The sequence below is a fragment of the Amphiura filiformis genome, chromosome 17 (genome assembly GCF_039555335.1).
Source record: "Amphiura filiformis chromosome 17, Afil_fr2py, whole genome shotgun sequence".
Taxonomy (NCBI): domain Eukaryota; kingdom Metazoa; phylum Echinodermata; class Ophiuroidea; order Amphilepidida; family Amphiuridae; genus Amphiura; species Amphiura filiformis.
This window is the reverse complement of record NC_092644.1, coordinates 17,524,144-17,540,873: the sequence shown is the minus strand read 5'-3', so window position 1 is coordinate 17,540,873 and position 16,730 is coordinate 17,524,144. Positions and strand designations below refer to the sequence as shown.

General features: G+C 36.1%; 1 protein-coding gene across 1 annotated transcript in view; it reads left to right on the top strand.

The window, feature by feature from the left end:
• The first annotated feature begins 7,879 nt into the window (after nucleotides 1–7,879).
• The window catches only part of LOC140137394 (neuronal calcium sensor 1-like), a 35,677-nt gene continuing 26,826 nt past the window's right edge, over nucleotides 7,880–16,730 (top strand). The window contains exons 1-2 of the mRNA XM_072159035.1: nucleotides 7,880–8,100; nucleotides 15,099–15,123. Of these exons, the coding sequence (XP_072015136.1) occupies nucleotides 8,037–8,100; nucleotides 15,099–15,123 (89 nt within the window). The 5' untranslated portion in view covers nucleotides 7,880–8,036. The remainder of the gene's footprint in view (nucleotides 8,101–15,098; nucleotides 15,124–16,730) is intronic.

The window sequence follows — 16,730 nt, the reverse complement described above, 5'->3', positions numbered from 1 at the left end:
TAAATTTCAAGGGTTTAAAATAAATCCTAAAGTATTGTGATCATAGGGGACCAATCAAGTATTAGATTTAAAATTTCTTTTTAATAGCGTGGCATTAGGCCAAATGCCGATTTTTTTAATCGCGCAGAGTAGCCGTGCGTTGATTTTTTTTGCTATACAGGGCCTATCTTCTGAAGATAGCATTCAGAATCTCATCCCTAGTCATTGCATCTTTCTACTCTAGAAGTAACGATTTACATTTGTTTCTCTAAATTTTTACTTCATCATGTAGCGGCGAATTTTTTCTTTCTAATACATCAGTCCCGATCAGAAAGTTCAAAGCGACATTACATATTCATCACTTTCCGCATCTGCCTGGCCTGTTTCTCTATTTTTACCTCTTTTTCCTCCTTTTTTGGATTGTGCGCCGAATGACGCTTTTGTTTAAATCACGCAGAGTGGCCTTACGCGTTTTAGGGTTTTTGTTCGTTATATCTACTGAAGATAGCATTTAGAATCTAACCCTGATTCATTGCATCTTTCTACTCTGGAAGTAACGTTTTACATCATTTTCTCTCAATTTAAAGCGATATAGGTCTAAGAACAAACGTACACTCTAAATTTCAAGGGTTTAAAATAAATCCTAAAGTATTGTGATCATAGGGGACCAATCAAGTATTAGATTTAAAATTAAATCTTAGGCCTACAGATATAAAATGATTTTTAAAAAATCGCGTGGCATTAGGCCGAATGCCGATTTTTTTTAATCGCGCAGAGTAGCCGTGCGTTGATTTTTTTTCTCTATACAGGGCCTATCTTCTGAAGATAGCATTCAGAATCTCATCCCTAGTCATTGCATCTTTCTACTCTAGAAGTAACGTTTTACATTTGTTTCTCTAAATTTTTTTTTTTTTTTTTAGCGGCGAATTTTTTCTTTCTAATACATCAGTCCCGATCAGAAAGTTCAAAGCGACATTACATATTCATCACTTTCCGCATCTGCCTGTTTCTCTATTTTTACCTCTTTTTCCTCCCTTTTTTTTTGGATTGTGCGCCGAATGACGATTTTGTTTAAATCACGCAGAGTGGCCGTACGCGTTTTAGGATTTTTGTTCGTTATATCTACTGAAGATAGCATTTAGAATATAACCCTGATTCATTGCATCTTTCTACTCTGGAAGTAACGTTTTACATCATTTTCTCTCAACTTTTAAAGCGATATAGGTCTAAGAAAAAATGTACACTCTAAATTTCAAGGGTTTAAAATAAATCCTAAAGTATTGTGATCATAGGGGACCAATCAAGTATTAGGCCTATATTACCTAGGCCTATATTTTTTTATTGTTGATGAAAGACCATCTCAAAACAGGTAGGCCTATTAATGCTTAGATCATCATTACAGACATTTTGCAACAGATTGGGAAAAGATTTGAATTTATTAAAATGAAAAGAAATTTGGAAAGTTTTTGTAATCACTAGAAACACGAGGTAATCCTTAAATTTCCATTTAGGCCTATTTACCACACCCTCTACCACTACAACTAAGAAAAACTGCTGATTGTGATCAGCAGGGGATGTCAGACATTTTGAGTTTCAATTTTGATTATTTCCATCTCAATTTTGAAAGTTTTGGTCAAATTGAAAAAGGGCGGGTGACAGGAAACTACATAGGCCCTAGGCCTTATCTATAGGCCTTATCTATTGATGAGGGCACCATGCATGCATGATGAAGTAGGTTTTTCTCGATATTAAATTTTTTTGGGTAGGCCTGAGCAAACGATTTTTCATGAAATTTCACACTCAGAGTTCTCACCTTGATCACCCAAGAGCCCTAAAACAGGGATATTTAAGAACACTATGCAGTAAAAATCAGATATTTTCAAAAAATGTTGGCAGACTTCAAAAAATGATTTTTCTTAATACTTTGTGTGTGGATGCACCTTGGGTCAGAGTCTACAGGAGTGACAGTCATATCGCCTCTAAACCCTTGGTTGCCATGGCAACAGCGAAAATGTCAATTTGCCCAATTTTCAGCATTTTCAGCATTTTCCCATGTAGCAAAATGTAGAAATATCAGGTCAGATTTCAGGATGAAGGAAATAATGTTCAGTACCCTTCTTTTATACAGTAAATAAGACATCCTTCTTCTCTATTAAAATTATGTCAACACAAACAAATCACTTTCAGAAGTGGGTGAAACCATTATGTAAAATAGGGGTGTTTTTCATTATTTTCGGCCATGCCAAAACTTGTGTTGGGAAAATTAATGTAACCCCCAAAGTAACACTTTTCTCACAATAATCTGTTCAGGGTAGGTAGATAAGATGTTGGTCTAGTAATATCATGAAAAAAAAGTTTTGGTAAATTTCAAACGTGGGAGCAGTGTTGCCAGGAAAATTGCACAATTTTCAGTTTTTTAATTTAATATATTATGAAAAATAGGGCTTTTATCCACCTAGGGGATGATGATGCATTTTATGATATTAGTATGAAGACATTACCAACTGTAGTGCATGAGTATCAAGTATTTCTGCCTAAGTGTTGCCAGAAAGCTCACTTTTTTGACGTTTGAGATTTTATTTAGGCCTACAATGGAAAATGCTGATTTTAACAGACAACTCTCCTGTTAATTTTATGCAACACTCCAGTATTGTTATTTGGTGCATGGTGTGACATGATTTGCATTGGTTTCAACACCAGTGTTGCCAGTAGCGTTGCCTTTTCAGGTGCTGTTATAAAGTAATTTTCATACGTGGGAGCAGTGTTGCCAGGAAAATTGCAAAATTGTCAGGTTTTTAATTTAATATATTATGAAAATAAGGCTTTTATCCACCTAGGGATGATGATGCATTTTGATGATATTAGTATGAAGACATGACCAACTGTAGTGCATGAGTATCAAGTATTTCTGCCTTAGTGTTGCCAGAAACCTCACTTTTTTGACGTTTGAGATTTTATTGATGATGGAAAATACTGATTTTAACAGGCAACTCTCTTGTTAATTTTATGCAACACTCCAGTATTGTGATTTGGATTAAGTGCATGGTGTGACATGATTTGCATTGGTTTCAACACCAGTGTTGCCAGTAGCTTTGCCTTTTCAGGTGCTGTTATAAAGAAACAGCGAAACCAGTGTTGCTAGTGTTATGACGCTATTTGCTTGCCATAGCTAATTTAAATATATATCGCTCCGCGGCGTTCTCTCCTCAATTACCCCGGACTATTATTCGGGGCAGTTGTCAGCCAGCCATAGCCGGAGGATGAACTAAGAATATTTCGCTCATCTATTATATTATTGTGATCACTTTGTTGATGAGAAATTAAAGTTTATTTGTGAAGTTATATTTTGCTCTCCGTTTGTTTCTGTTGAGTCTTTCCCCGTCTCAGATGGAAGATCTACTAGCCATGTATTTGGTTTAATTTCTAGTAATCAGATAACTGGTTAGTGGATCTTCACATCAAATCTGAGTCATAATACTAGTAACATTGTCTATTCAAGTCAGTTTACAGGATAATGACACTCTTACTGACAAACTTACAGAAAAGGAAGTTAACAGCACTGGTATACATAGTATACTCAATTTTTTTTAAATCGTGAAGTAAAGCGGGTCCTGGTCTGCTATTATTAACATGTCAACAACAGTATTGCCAGAAAACTCACTTTTCTATTATTGAGGTTAAATTGACTATTTAAATTAAGTGTAGTATACCTTACTTTGCTCACTGTGATTTCAACACCTGTGTTGCTAGTAACATTTTCAGTTATTTTGAAACAATTGAGAAAGCTACAGAAGAATTTAAAGAGGTAACATGGTTAGCTATGTCTGTTGCAGTTCATACACTAGATATGATGAAGCAGTGTACCCTTTTTCATCTCATTTGATGACTCACATTACTGAAGATACAAGATTGCCAACCGACATTTACAGACATAGTGCTTAAAAACATCACATGTTTTGAAATTGTTCAAAACATTGTTTGTAACTAAACAGGAACAACCTTCCACAAAGCTTTCAATTTTCTTGATATACGGACATTTAGGTGTCGATGTTGAGGTATATATGCATATGTCCTTAACTTTTTGAAACAGTTTGCTTGATCAGACTCTTTGTTTTTACAAGTTCAAAAATATTACACGGAAAAACAGTGGCAGGATCGACGGGAATTATATAAATAAACATTGTTATTCATCAGGTTCGCCTTCGCAAATAATAAAGGAGACCAGAAGAAAAAATGATCCCGCCTGGGAATTGAACCCAGGACCTCAGGGTTACGAGACCTACGCCTTAACCGCTTGACCACGGGAGCTTCATGATTAGGCTGGTTGAAATTCGAACTCTTCAGGTTCGCCGTCGCAAATAAACTGAAAAGGTTAGGCCTACTAGCAACACTGGTGTTGAAATCACAGCGAGCAAAGTAAAGTATACTACACTTAATTTAAACAGTAAATTAAACTCAATAATACAAAAGTGAGTTTTCTAGCAATACTGTTGTTGACATGTGAATAATAGCAGTCCAGGACCCGCTATACTTCACGCTATACTTCATTGAATAGACAATGTTACTAGCAACACTAGTTTCGCTGTTTCTTTATAACAGCACCTGAAAAGGCAAAGCTACTGGCAACACTGGTGTTGAAACCAATGTGAAACATGTCACACCATGCACTTAATCCAAATCACAATACTGGAGTGTTGCATAAAATTAACAAGAGAGTTAGTTGTCTGTTAAAATCAAAATATTCCATTGTAAATAAAATCTCAAACGTAAAAAAAGTGAGGTTTCTGGCAACATTTAGGCAGAAATACTTGATACTCATGCACTACAGTTGGTAATGTCTTCATACTAATATCATACAAATGCATCATCATCTCTAGGTGGGTAAAAGCCCTTTTTTTCATAACATTTTAAATTAAAAAACTGAAAATTATGCAATTTTCCTAGCAACACTGCTCCCACGTATGAAAATTACTTTATAACAGCATCTGAAAAGGCAAAGCTACTGGCAACACTGGTGTTGAAACCAATGCAAATCATGTCACACCATGCACTTACTCCAAACATGGAGGTAGCTCCAAATAACAATACTAGATTGTTGCATAAAATTAACAAGAGAGTTGTCTGTTAAAATCAGCATTTTCCATTGTAAATTAAATCTCAAACATCAAAAAAGTGAGGTTTCTGGCAACATTTAGGCAGAAATACTTTATACTCATGAACTACCAGTTGCTAATGTCTTCATACTAATATCATAAAAATGCATCATCATCCCCTAGGTGGATAAAAGCCTTATTTTTCATAATATATTAAATTAAAAACCTGAAAATTGTGCAATTTTTCCTAGCAACACTGCTCCCACGTATAAAAATTAGTTTATAACAGCACCTGAAAAGGCAACGCTACTGGCAACACTGGTGTTGAAACCAATACAAATCATGTCACACCATGCACTTACTCCAAATAACAATACTAGATTGTTGCATACAATTAACAAGAGAGTTGTCTGTTAAAATCAGCATTTTCCATTGTAAATAAAATCTCAAACATCAAAAAAGTGAGGTTTCTGGCAACACTTACGCAGAAATACTTGATACTCATGAACTACCAGTTGGTAATGTCTTCATACTAATATCATAAAAATGCATCATCATCCCCTAGGTGGATAAAAGCCTTATTTTTCATAATAGGCCTATATTAAATTAAAAACCTGAAAATTGTGCAATTTTTCCTGGCAACACTGCTCCCACGTATGAAAATGACTTTATAACAGCACCTGCAAAGGCAACGCTACTGGCAACACTGGTGTTGAAACCAATGCAAATCATGTCACACCATGCACTTACTCCAAATAACAATACTAGATTGTTGCATAAAATTAACAAGAGAGTTGTCTGTTAAAATCAGCATTTTCCATTGTAAATAAAATCTCAAACGGCAAAAAAGTGAGGTTTCTGGCAACATTTAGGCAGAAATACTTGATAGGGGAGACCGGGGATGGACGTTACAAAATTTACATTTTGCCCCATATAATTCCAATGAAAGAACTCAAACACTCCATCTTGGGTCTGTGGTTAGCCCATTATGTTTACTAACATTTGGGGTATACAAAACATGAAAACATCAAACAACTGATTAACTACTAATTAACTAATGAAGGTAATTTTTTGTAACAACTTACCCCGCATACCGGGTAAGTTGTTACACCATGTGGGGTAAGGAAAAAAAAGGTTTTTTGACTTAACTTTTTAGTAGAACAACGGAGAAAGCTCGCGATTGGCAGTATACCCCAGTGATGTCTAGGCAACATATGGATGTCAGTTAGCCTGCCCTCTCTTATTCCAGCTTGGCACACTGAGAGGTGTAACAACTTCCCCGTGTAACTTCCATCCCCGGTCTCCCCTACTCATGCACTACAGTTGGTAATGTCTTCATACTAATATCATAAAAATGCATCATCATCCCCTAGGTGGATAAAAGCCCTTATTTTTCATATATATTAAATTAAAAACCTGAAAATTGTGCAATTTTCCTGGCAACACTGCTCCCACGTATGAAAATTACTTTATAACAGCACCTGAAAAGGCAACGCTACTGGCAACACTGGTGTTGAAACCAATGCAAATCATGTCACACCATGCACTTACTCCAAATAACAATACTAGATTGTTGCATAAAATTAACAAGAGAGTTGTCTGTTAAAATCAGCATTTTCCATTGTCAATAAAATCTCAAACGTCAAAAAAGTGAGGTTTCTGGCAACACTTAGGCAGAAATACTCGATACTCATGCACTACAGTTGGTAATATCTTCATACTAATATCATAAAAATGCATCATCATCCCCTAGGTGGATAAAAGCCCTTATTTTTCATAATACGGTATATTCAATTAAAAAACTGAAAATTGTGCAATTTTCCTGGCAACACTGCTCCCACGTTTGAAATTTACCAAAACTTTTTTTTCATGGTATTACTAGACCAACATCTTATCTACTTACTCAGAGCAGATAATTGTGAGAAAAGTGTTACTTTGGGGTTTACATCAATTTTCCCAACACAAGTTTTGGCATGGCCGAAAATAATGAAAAACACCCCTATTTTACATAATGGTTTCACTCACTTCTGAAAGTGATTTGTTTGTGTTTACATGATTTTAATAGAGAGGAAGGATGTCTTATTCACTGTATAAAAGAAGGGTACTGAACATGATTTCCTTCATCCTGAAATCTGACCTGATATTTCTACATTTTGTTACATGTGAAAATGCTGAAAATGCTAAAAATTGGGCAAATTTACATTTTGGCGGTTGCCATGGCAACCAAAGGTGCAGAGGCGACATGAATGTCATTCCTGTTGACTTTGACCCAAGGTGCATCCATGCACAAAGTTTGAAGAAAAATCATTTTTTGAAGTCTGCCAACACTTATTTGATTTATAGGCCTACAGCAGACCAGTCTTAAATCATAATCAAAGTAGACTTAATCCCGGGGCCTAATACCCATACTTTTATAATGTAAATAACGACGAAATAGTCCCAGGGGAAATAGGCCTAGTTTGAGTCGTCATGATGCAATCCACACGTCTGCTATTGTCACCACAGGTGATGAACAGGTACTAATGATTTTAGGATTTAAAATTACAAATTAAAAACACTGGATACCAAAAATATTCCTACGCACAAAAAGTTTTTTCCAAAGATCTTAATTTATTTTAAAAAATAATTATAAAAGAAAATGCCTCATAATTATGAGTTTTCTGCAAATATGATTCATAACTTTAATCTGATGGATTTATTATTTTATTCACAGGTACTTTTATTAAATTGTTTTGGACTTCATTTTTTGTCAATCAATTAGTAACGCGCACTCACTACATTGTACAAGTTATAGGGGCAGTGATGGGGTTGCACATAAACAAGTAAACAACATGCAGTGAAGCAGGAGAGTGATCGATAAAACTTGTCTGCCCGTATTCTGGAATCTCACTATTACAAACAAATTGTTTGCGTGGATTTATTGTAAGAACCTGTTATCTTCATGAGCTAAATATCTGTAATTCAATGGGGAAAAAGAACAGTAAACTACGACAAGACGTATTGGAGGAACTATTGGAGAAAACACATTGTGAGTACAGCAGATTCGATAAATGTGCATCACATACAAAACACAGTCACAGTACATACTAATGTGCAGTGCAGTACTTACTTGCTCCCATTGAATGGAAAGTTCGGGTGGGTGTTAGTTAATTGCACATTATGAAGAACAAATAAACAATAAGTATGAAAGTTAAGCGAAATGTGACCGGCACATGAGGCGAGAAATAACCCAGGAGAGGAGAGGAGAGGTTACTAGCTTTTTACTTCAAACAAGAAATGTCTTTAAAAAAGACGGCGCAGTGAATGAAGAAAAAATGTTGGATTTCACATTCACTGAGAGGACCTTTGGCTTAAAAATGAGCTTTTAGAAACGACACTGTAAAAAAGGAGAATGATGTTTGTTTCCTTTATTTTATTTTGTCTTAAAACCCACAATGAGGGCACAAATTAATTTATATGCTGAGTACTTAGTTCATTTCTTGGTATACTTAATAACATATGATGACATTTACTTAAAATGAAGAACATAATTATTCTCAAGTTTGTACTTAACATAAATGAGTTTAAAAGTTGTATGCATTTGAGCCTTTAATAAGGCCTAGGAATGATTATAAACATAATACTGTGGTATGGGGTAATAGCAATTCCTCATTGATAGCATGGATAGTGTCTAAGTCTGATGACGAGTCTTCAGGTTCATATTGTGGTTTGGATATACCATTGACTGACATCGGGTATGGCCATTGTTTTCAATTTTGCGATGAATAGTTATATCATTTTATGAACCAATTACAGGTAGGCCTATTTCTGGAAAGCATTAAGAACAGAGATTAAACTGACCAAAATTATAAATCAATATTCAGGGTGTACTAGACGATATAGGGCCTACAGTGTGTAAAAATGAACTTTTTAAGGAACATGTGGTATATTTTTCTTTTCAGGAATATTTTCTCAATCTGAGGACCACAAAATCAAACAGAGCTTGAATTGAAAAAGCCAACCAGAAATATACTTTATTTTGGGTGCGATGTTTGCTTCTATGTATACAGGGTGATCAAAATTTACTTCATTAACAGACCTAATTATTTATTCAAAAGGTTTAATTAGTGCTAATTAGCTGCTTAAACTGCTTTCAGTCATAAATACTCATTCCAAACCAGAGAATACAATATCTCTTTGTCACTTTTAGACTACACTTGCAATTCTGTTAATTGACTGTTTTACATAGACCCCTATGAGGGGTGTAAGTATTCATTTTGAAAATATCATTATCATTTCATTTGTTCAAGAAAAATGTCACGCCGTCAGTCTTTTGGGAGTCTCAACTTATAACCGCATGGTCCTTTACACTGCGCCATTAGGCCTATCAATTTAATACCCAGACCGAATAGGCTATTTAGTAATAAATAAAGCAACTTGAAACAAAATGATGGAGAAATTATCACTTTCGTAAAAACAAAATAGTATGGTCCACAACAAAGAAGTCCTAAACAAACTGTAGGCCGAAACAACGGCCGAAAATTGCATAAAAATAGCTGACATGTAGGCCTACCGCAATATCAAAAACTGCATTTGGTACATTTTACAGGTTCACTTTACCATGCTTACAGCACGGTGTGTCAATTGCGGGAAAATCCGTCAAGGTGTCCCGAAGAGTAATCATTTACAGTTGAGTCACGGTCACCGGCCATCTCGTTTGCATATCCATATTAAACTACAGTGCCTCTAATGACCAGTGTTGCCAAAACTTTTCAGCGTCAAGGCGCGGCGCATTGACTCGCCAGGCCGCGGTAAAGGATTCTAAAGTAGCCCAATTTTTTAAGCGTCCAAAAAAGCGCCCCATACCGGATATCTGGGCGCATTCACCCGAATTTAGAACGCAAAACACCCAATTGGGCGGAAAAGCACTTGACTTTGAAACTTCCGGTACTTACTGGGAAGTTACTTACCGATCAATAAATGGTCACAAAACCCATTCTAATTTCAATTTTGAGCTTCAAAGACTCAAAACCTTTATAAATCGGCTAAATTGAAAGGAAAATACATCAAATTAGTGCCGCGGCCTGAGACTGGCAAAAGTAGCCCAATTTTAGACAAGTAGCGGCATGCTTTTTTGAGTAGCGGCAAGTGATCGCCAAGTAGCCCAATTGTGCGCCTAAGGCGCGGCGTTGGCATCACTGCTAATGACGTGCATGCACTGTTACTGTGCGACTGAACAACCTTTGTTTATTACTTTAGACAGATCAGCACGCTGTGATTGGATGTACTATGTAAATAAGTAAGTTGTTGTTGTAATGGTAACACACCATACTTTGGTAACCTTCACCCATCCCATCCACATGTAATGACACGTGATACAGTTTTTGAAAGCTAACTCCCCAGGCTAAATCCATATTCCTCCGCTGGCAAAAATATAGCCCATGATAAAATTAATCATAGTTATAATTATTTTCTTCAAATGTGGTTGTCGGGTTCAGTATAGCACAATTAATACAACAATAAAACAATTCCCACCAGATAATTACTTGATATGTAGGCCTATACTTTCTCAATCTAAACCTGAGGTAGGCCTATAATATGGTTTCAGATCTAAACCAAAATCAGTACCACTGACGTCATCTCTGTCTACCAACCAAGTTATCAAAATTTGTCTATGGCATATGCAAGGTATTCTACCGGGGAATACACTAGGATAAATTATTACTTGTGCTGTGATAGTTGCCATCTGCGACGTGATTGGAAATTATGCACATTTACAAAAACATAGGCCTACGTTTAAACTGCTAAAATACATCACGCATTTTGACTATAAACTCATCTATACCATTTTACTAGAAATGTACTATCTCCAAGGACGCTACGACCAACTCAACGAACTCATGCATATGCAAACGAGCCCAATCCCTATCAGGGGTAGCGCTAGAACTAATCACTCGAGTGTCCGCAGGGACCCCCGAACTTGCAAACAATCAAAAAGTAGGGGGTCCGGAGTAGAGTTTAGCGAGTCCCGAGTTGCACAAATGCAGCATAAATAGTATATCTGCAATAGCGCTAGATTGAAAAACTGGGGTCTGCAGGGACCCTGAACTTGCAGAAAATTTAAAAACAGGGGGTCCCAACTCTATTTTGGTGGGTCCGGGACCCCAAAAAGCAACTTAGCGCTACCCTTGATCCCTATGCTAAATCAGGGGTGTGAGAGTAGAAATTGACAGGACGCATGCTCAGCTAATGCTTGTAGCTAATATTCCTCATGCAAGGAGCCCAGGTTGAGTGTGTTGTTGAAAATCATTGCATTAAAAACACTTCTTTCAATGAAATCGCATATAAAATCAAGGGATGCACAACGCAAATTCTACAAAAGTCAATCTTTATATTAATAAAGCTATCGATGTGTACTGAAAAACTTCAGTGGTACAAAATGCCTTTCACATTCGAAAATTTCAGTATAGTAACACCCAGCCAATTCAGAATTAATGCAGCACTGCTGCAAAAAATTGCGCTTTTTGCCTGTAATCAAATTAAGTAATTCTTGGCCAAACTTAGTACAAGGAACTTAATACGATGTCCTCATTCACAAACTGATACTATTTGTCCATCGTATAAGGTATTGCCGTACGGCAGTGTGGTGAAGGAATATTGCTCCATCATTTTTTTGTTCTGAACCCTCCCAGTCTCCCAAAACATCAAAAGCGTTGCACATTTACTTACCGAAAGTATGGAGCCGGTATAAACCAAGGCCTTGTCCAATTGGTAAAAGCCGTAACTCGCACATACGATGGGTGTACTTAAGACTGTCCTTTTTCATATAAGGCCAAGTAAAAATAAAAACATGTTTCTCGTCCTGGTTTTTAAAAATTAGTAGGATGAGGGCTTTTTAATTTCTATTTTTTATTGGAAAACGATGCTAAATGGCCATGTGTCTTGAACTCGCCCCATTTTGCGTTGCGCAGCCTTTTTGAGTTTATTTGTAAACGCCTTCCGAGGTTGAAATTGACATAATATTTTAAATATACACTCCACCCCATGCAAACTATACGTTTCCTGAAGGGAAGTTGCATGAGCAATCCAAATATGCCATTTAAAAAATTGTAGGGGGTATTGTTAAGTTGTCCAGACTGAAATTGTCAGCTAAAATTTAACTTTTTCATTTTTATCTTTCAAGACATATTTTTTTAACCTCTGCCCCTATCTTTAATTGCTCATCATATTTGAACTCCCCATGAAATTTCCCTTCAGAAAATGTATACTTGTATGGAGGTGGGGTATATCGCTCATTCTACAAAATCCGGTGCCAATAGCCCTTTTTCCATTCTTTGGTCCACAAATACTTTGTCGAGCATTTAGGGCATCAAATATGTTGTTTTTCTGGTAGAACTAAACGAGATCTACACGGACATATATAGTTGTCCATACTTTAAATGCTTTCTTCAGCCTGATTAACCCTTGCAAAGGCTCGAAAATCGCTAAAATTGCGTTTCCACTGCTCAAGTGTCAAATCTGATCCTTAATATTTTCTTTGAATAAATGCGATATCTTTACATATTTGTTGTTTTTAATTAGATAAAGGCGTCATCATATTGCATATCAACATTATTTTTAGTGATTAAAACGTCTTTGTGTAATTCTAAAATAAATTGCACTTTCCACTTAAAACGCTGTGAGCTACGTTACCACTTTTTAACACACGTTATTGGAAAGACGTAAAACAGAGGTATCAACGTAGTTTACGGTTTTGAAAGGAAACACTCATAGGTTTTAAAAATAACAGTAAAAATCGTGATGCTGTAGCATTTTGGCATAGAAATGTTGTAAACATTGAAATTTCGACCGACCATGTTAAGATTGGTGAGCTACGTTACCAGAATTCCATAGTATGCACTTGTATAACAAGTACTTCCTAATAATATGTGATAGGTACCAGTGATCGAATCCCATTTATATTAGAATTAACCGACATAACATTCTAACGTTCGCAAATCACATCAAAAACATTAAAAACCCGTGAACTACGTTACTGTGAGCTACGTTACGCACTCATTTATGCATCTTCAAAACTTCTATGAAATGGTGAAATCGGTGTTACATTTCACTCAAGTGATCTTTCGTTTGCTTTTTATGACCTTGGATTAAGTAAAACCAACCCATTTTGTAGCCGGTAACGTAGCTCACATTACATTGAGTTTTAGTGTTAAAAAACATCATGATGTCCTGAAAGAAAAATATGCAAGTGGTGTTGACAATCTTTTACATCTGAAAGTAGTGATACATTTGCTCTTAAAAAACACAAAAAGCAGGTCTTTTTGAACAACTTTATTTTTTTCAATTTTTACAGTGGATTGGCACCGGATTTTGTAGAATGAGCGATATACCTATTTTCTTACGGTTTCGGAAAATGACCTTAAATGACCTTTGACCCGTGACCTTTGACCCCACCTTTGACCTAAAACACAGCTTATCTAATACCTCTTTACTTATGGACACTTGGGTCCAAGTTACATGGAGAGGGGCCTTATAATTTGCAAATGAGAGCAATTAAAAATATAACTGCAATGCTCATGATGTTGTGCCTTCCATAGGGTTTGTACAGCCCGCTTCCTCAGCCACCGCCACCTGAATAGTCCAAAACAAATGGACATATCTCCAATACCCTAAAACACACATTAATGAATTTCGCACAGCATGCAGTATGGAGTTTCAGCTTTAAATTGACACCACACTTATGTCTGTAGTGTATATGTATGTGGTTGTCAAGTTATAAACATTTTTGGCAAAAGGATCTGGAAAAATGCAACGCCACCACCCTTTTGGGTGGCGAGTTCAAAACACATGGCCAAATACCTGTATATTTGGCACAATATTTTGGGTATTCGACATACAGATTGATATCTGAAAAAAAGGAGGAAGCCCTTTTTATTTTATTGTTTTGAGAGGTAGACCCCTCCAGTGATCACAAAACTCTTCTTAAATGATGTATTATGCATTTACAAAGCCGTAAAATCAGTTTCAACTTCTGAAACATCTTTTTCAACCAGTTATAACTGAAAGTTTACAAAATAAAAAGAAATTTGAAAAATCTTCAAAAAATGAGGAGGCGCGGACGAGAAACATTTTTTTTTTTTTACTCGGCCTAACGCAGACAAAGTAGGGCCAAGCTACCTAGAAATGGTCAAATTTTGGCAAGAAATATCTCTGTGTAAGGCCCTTCGCACTTGATTATTAGTTTCCTGTTAAAGATTTTGAAAAAGGGACGAGGTGACTTTTAATTATTAATTATCTTTTATTTTCTTTATTTAGTTTGAACTATTACAAGCAACTATTGACTCGTTTTGACTAGAGCGGGCATTTAATTATTTTACAACAAAATTTGATTTTATAAATAACTGAAGGTGGATCATTAAAACGCCAACAAATTTCAAAACACAGCAGTAAACTTAATGGCGAAGCGGTCCGAATTTTGAGCCATACAAGTTTACGTGGTGAACTAGCCAAACCGGGAGCCAAACTGGACAATGCTGGAACATGCGCGTTGCGTCCATGTAGTGTACTAAGCGTGTACGCAGTGTAAAGCGCGTGTATACTTTCTTCTGTACCGCAGCTATATTTATGCGTGTGTTTATCGCGAGCCACTAGCGTTCACAGTGTTCCAGTTTGGCCAAGAATTACTTAATTTGATAGGCCTAGTGAGGCTAGTCTACTACTGGGCAATTCCACAGTATCCACACGAAAGTGTGGAATAAATTTTTGAAAACAAAATTGAAAAACGCTTAGATCTTCAAAACTATGCCACAGTGACACATTTGGTACATGTATCAGATGAAAGAACTCAACATTTTTTTTAATTTGAGCTATGTTATAGTTAAAAAATATTATGTTTAAAATGAAATTTCATCAAAAATCTTTTTTTTTTGGCCAAATTTTGTGATTTTTAAAAAGAAAAACTGCCTTACTTTGGATCCAATTTATCCTCATTAAGATTTTATATTTTATATAATTTACTAACCACTTGATTATTTGTTTTGTTTACAGTTAATGAAAAGGAAATCCTGCAATGGTGAGTTGATCTACTGATTTTCTAAAACCTCAGAGAGATGGACAAGTACCGTATGAGTTTACTAAATTTATGTTTTGTTGAGCATGACATTGTTGTTGTTATTGTTTTTGTGATTAAGCATGTTGGTGGTGTTTTTTGTGGTTTCTTTGTAAAGTTTCTAGAACATTTTAGAATTTTAAGTTTTGGAACATGGCTGAGATGATGTGATAAAACCATGTGTGAGGGGGTTCTTGATTTTGATTGAGTAGGGATTAGTAAGGGTTGCACCACTTCAGTTTTTGCAGTACCGTATTCATTCCAATAAGCGCCCACACCCCAATAAGCGCCCACCCAGGGTATTTTCAATTTGCTAAAGGGTACCATTAATGTTGAAGCGACTGTGATAGACGTTGACAGTGTGGATACTTGAGGATTGATGTCCTGTGTAAACTTGCAATTTACTGTATCAGAAAAGCTACTAGAACGTCTCAGGACCCTATTATAACATAGGGAAATTTGTCTCTATAAAAACAACCCTTACAAAAAATATTAGGTAAACCAGGTAAAAAATAAACGCCCACCCAAAATAACTTTGTAATGAATACGGTAGTTGACTATTTGGTACCAACGCAGCAAGTCGAGGGGGCGCAACAGCAACACTAATTCAGTCTCCTATATGTGGCATCTTTGCAATACTTGGCAAAATAAATTTGGTGTCAAATTATAGCTCTGTTTCTGTAGATTCCAAAACTTTGGTCGGCATATATCGATGACCATTGAATTTTTTCGCTATTTCGCGGTGCAAAAAGTAAGAGCAAAAAGTATACCACCTAAAATCACCACTCAGTCAGAAGTTGCCCTAATCTGCCACAGAGCATTGCTTTTGTCTGTAGATATATATGCTCGCTACAATCTCATATACAATGTATTCACTACTGACTACATTAGCCAAATTTTATTGTTACATAAAAAGCGTAGTGATTTAGTGTTGAGCCTTCTCGACTAATTGACAAATTGGGAGGGCAAAATTTGAGTAAAAACTTTGGTCACTTACATACATGTACAAGCCCAAAGTTAATAAATCAACAGGTTTTAAGGTAAGGTATTGAATTTTGAGGTGGTGGTGTACCTGTAAAAGGGGTCTTTCGGAGCTGCCAACAGTCAAAATCAATGATCTTTCTTGGCTTTCCGATTGAAAATTGCCTGAGATACACCGAAATGTGAGGAATGAGCAATTTAGGGGTCTTTTAAAGCTGAAATGAGCAAAATCAAGTTTCTTTCAAGCACTCTATTTAAGGCAGCTGTGTACTCTAGACATTGTTTCTTTCGCAAAATTGAGTTTTTTTGATATGTTTGTACTTTGTTATGATTTTTATAAATACAAGGACTGAAAATCCAGGTTTGTAAACTCCAACTGCAATATTTAAAGGATTTTATTTCACTATTCCACTCGTGTTTGAAATTGAAAAGGAAAGAAAATCTTTGTTGTACCAGCAGGGTACACGCACATAACATCGCATCGCGTTGCCGTTATGTATCGCGCAATTTGTTAACGCACAAATACGCTGACGTTATCTGCATACGCTGCACATCTTATGGAAACACCGCGGAAGCACTGAGTTCACAAA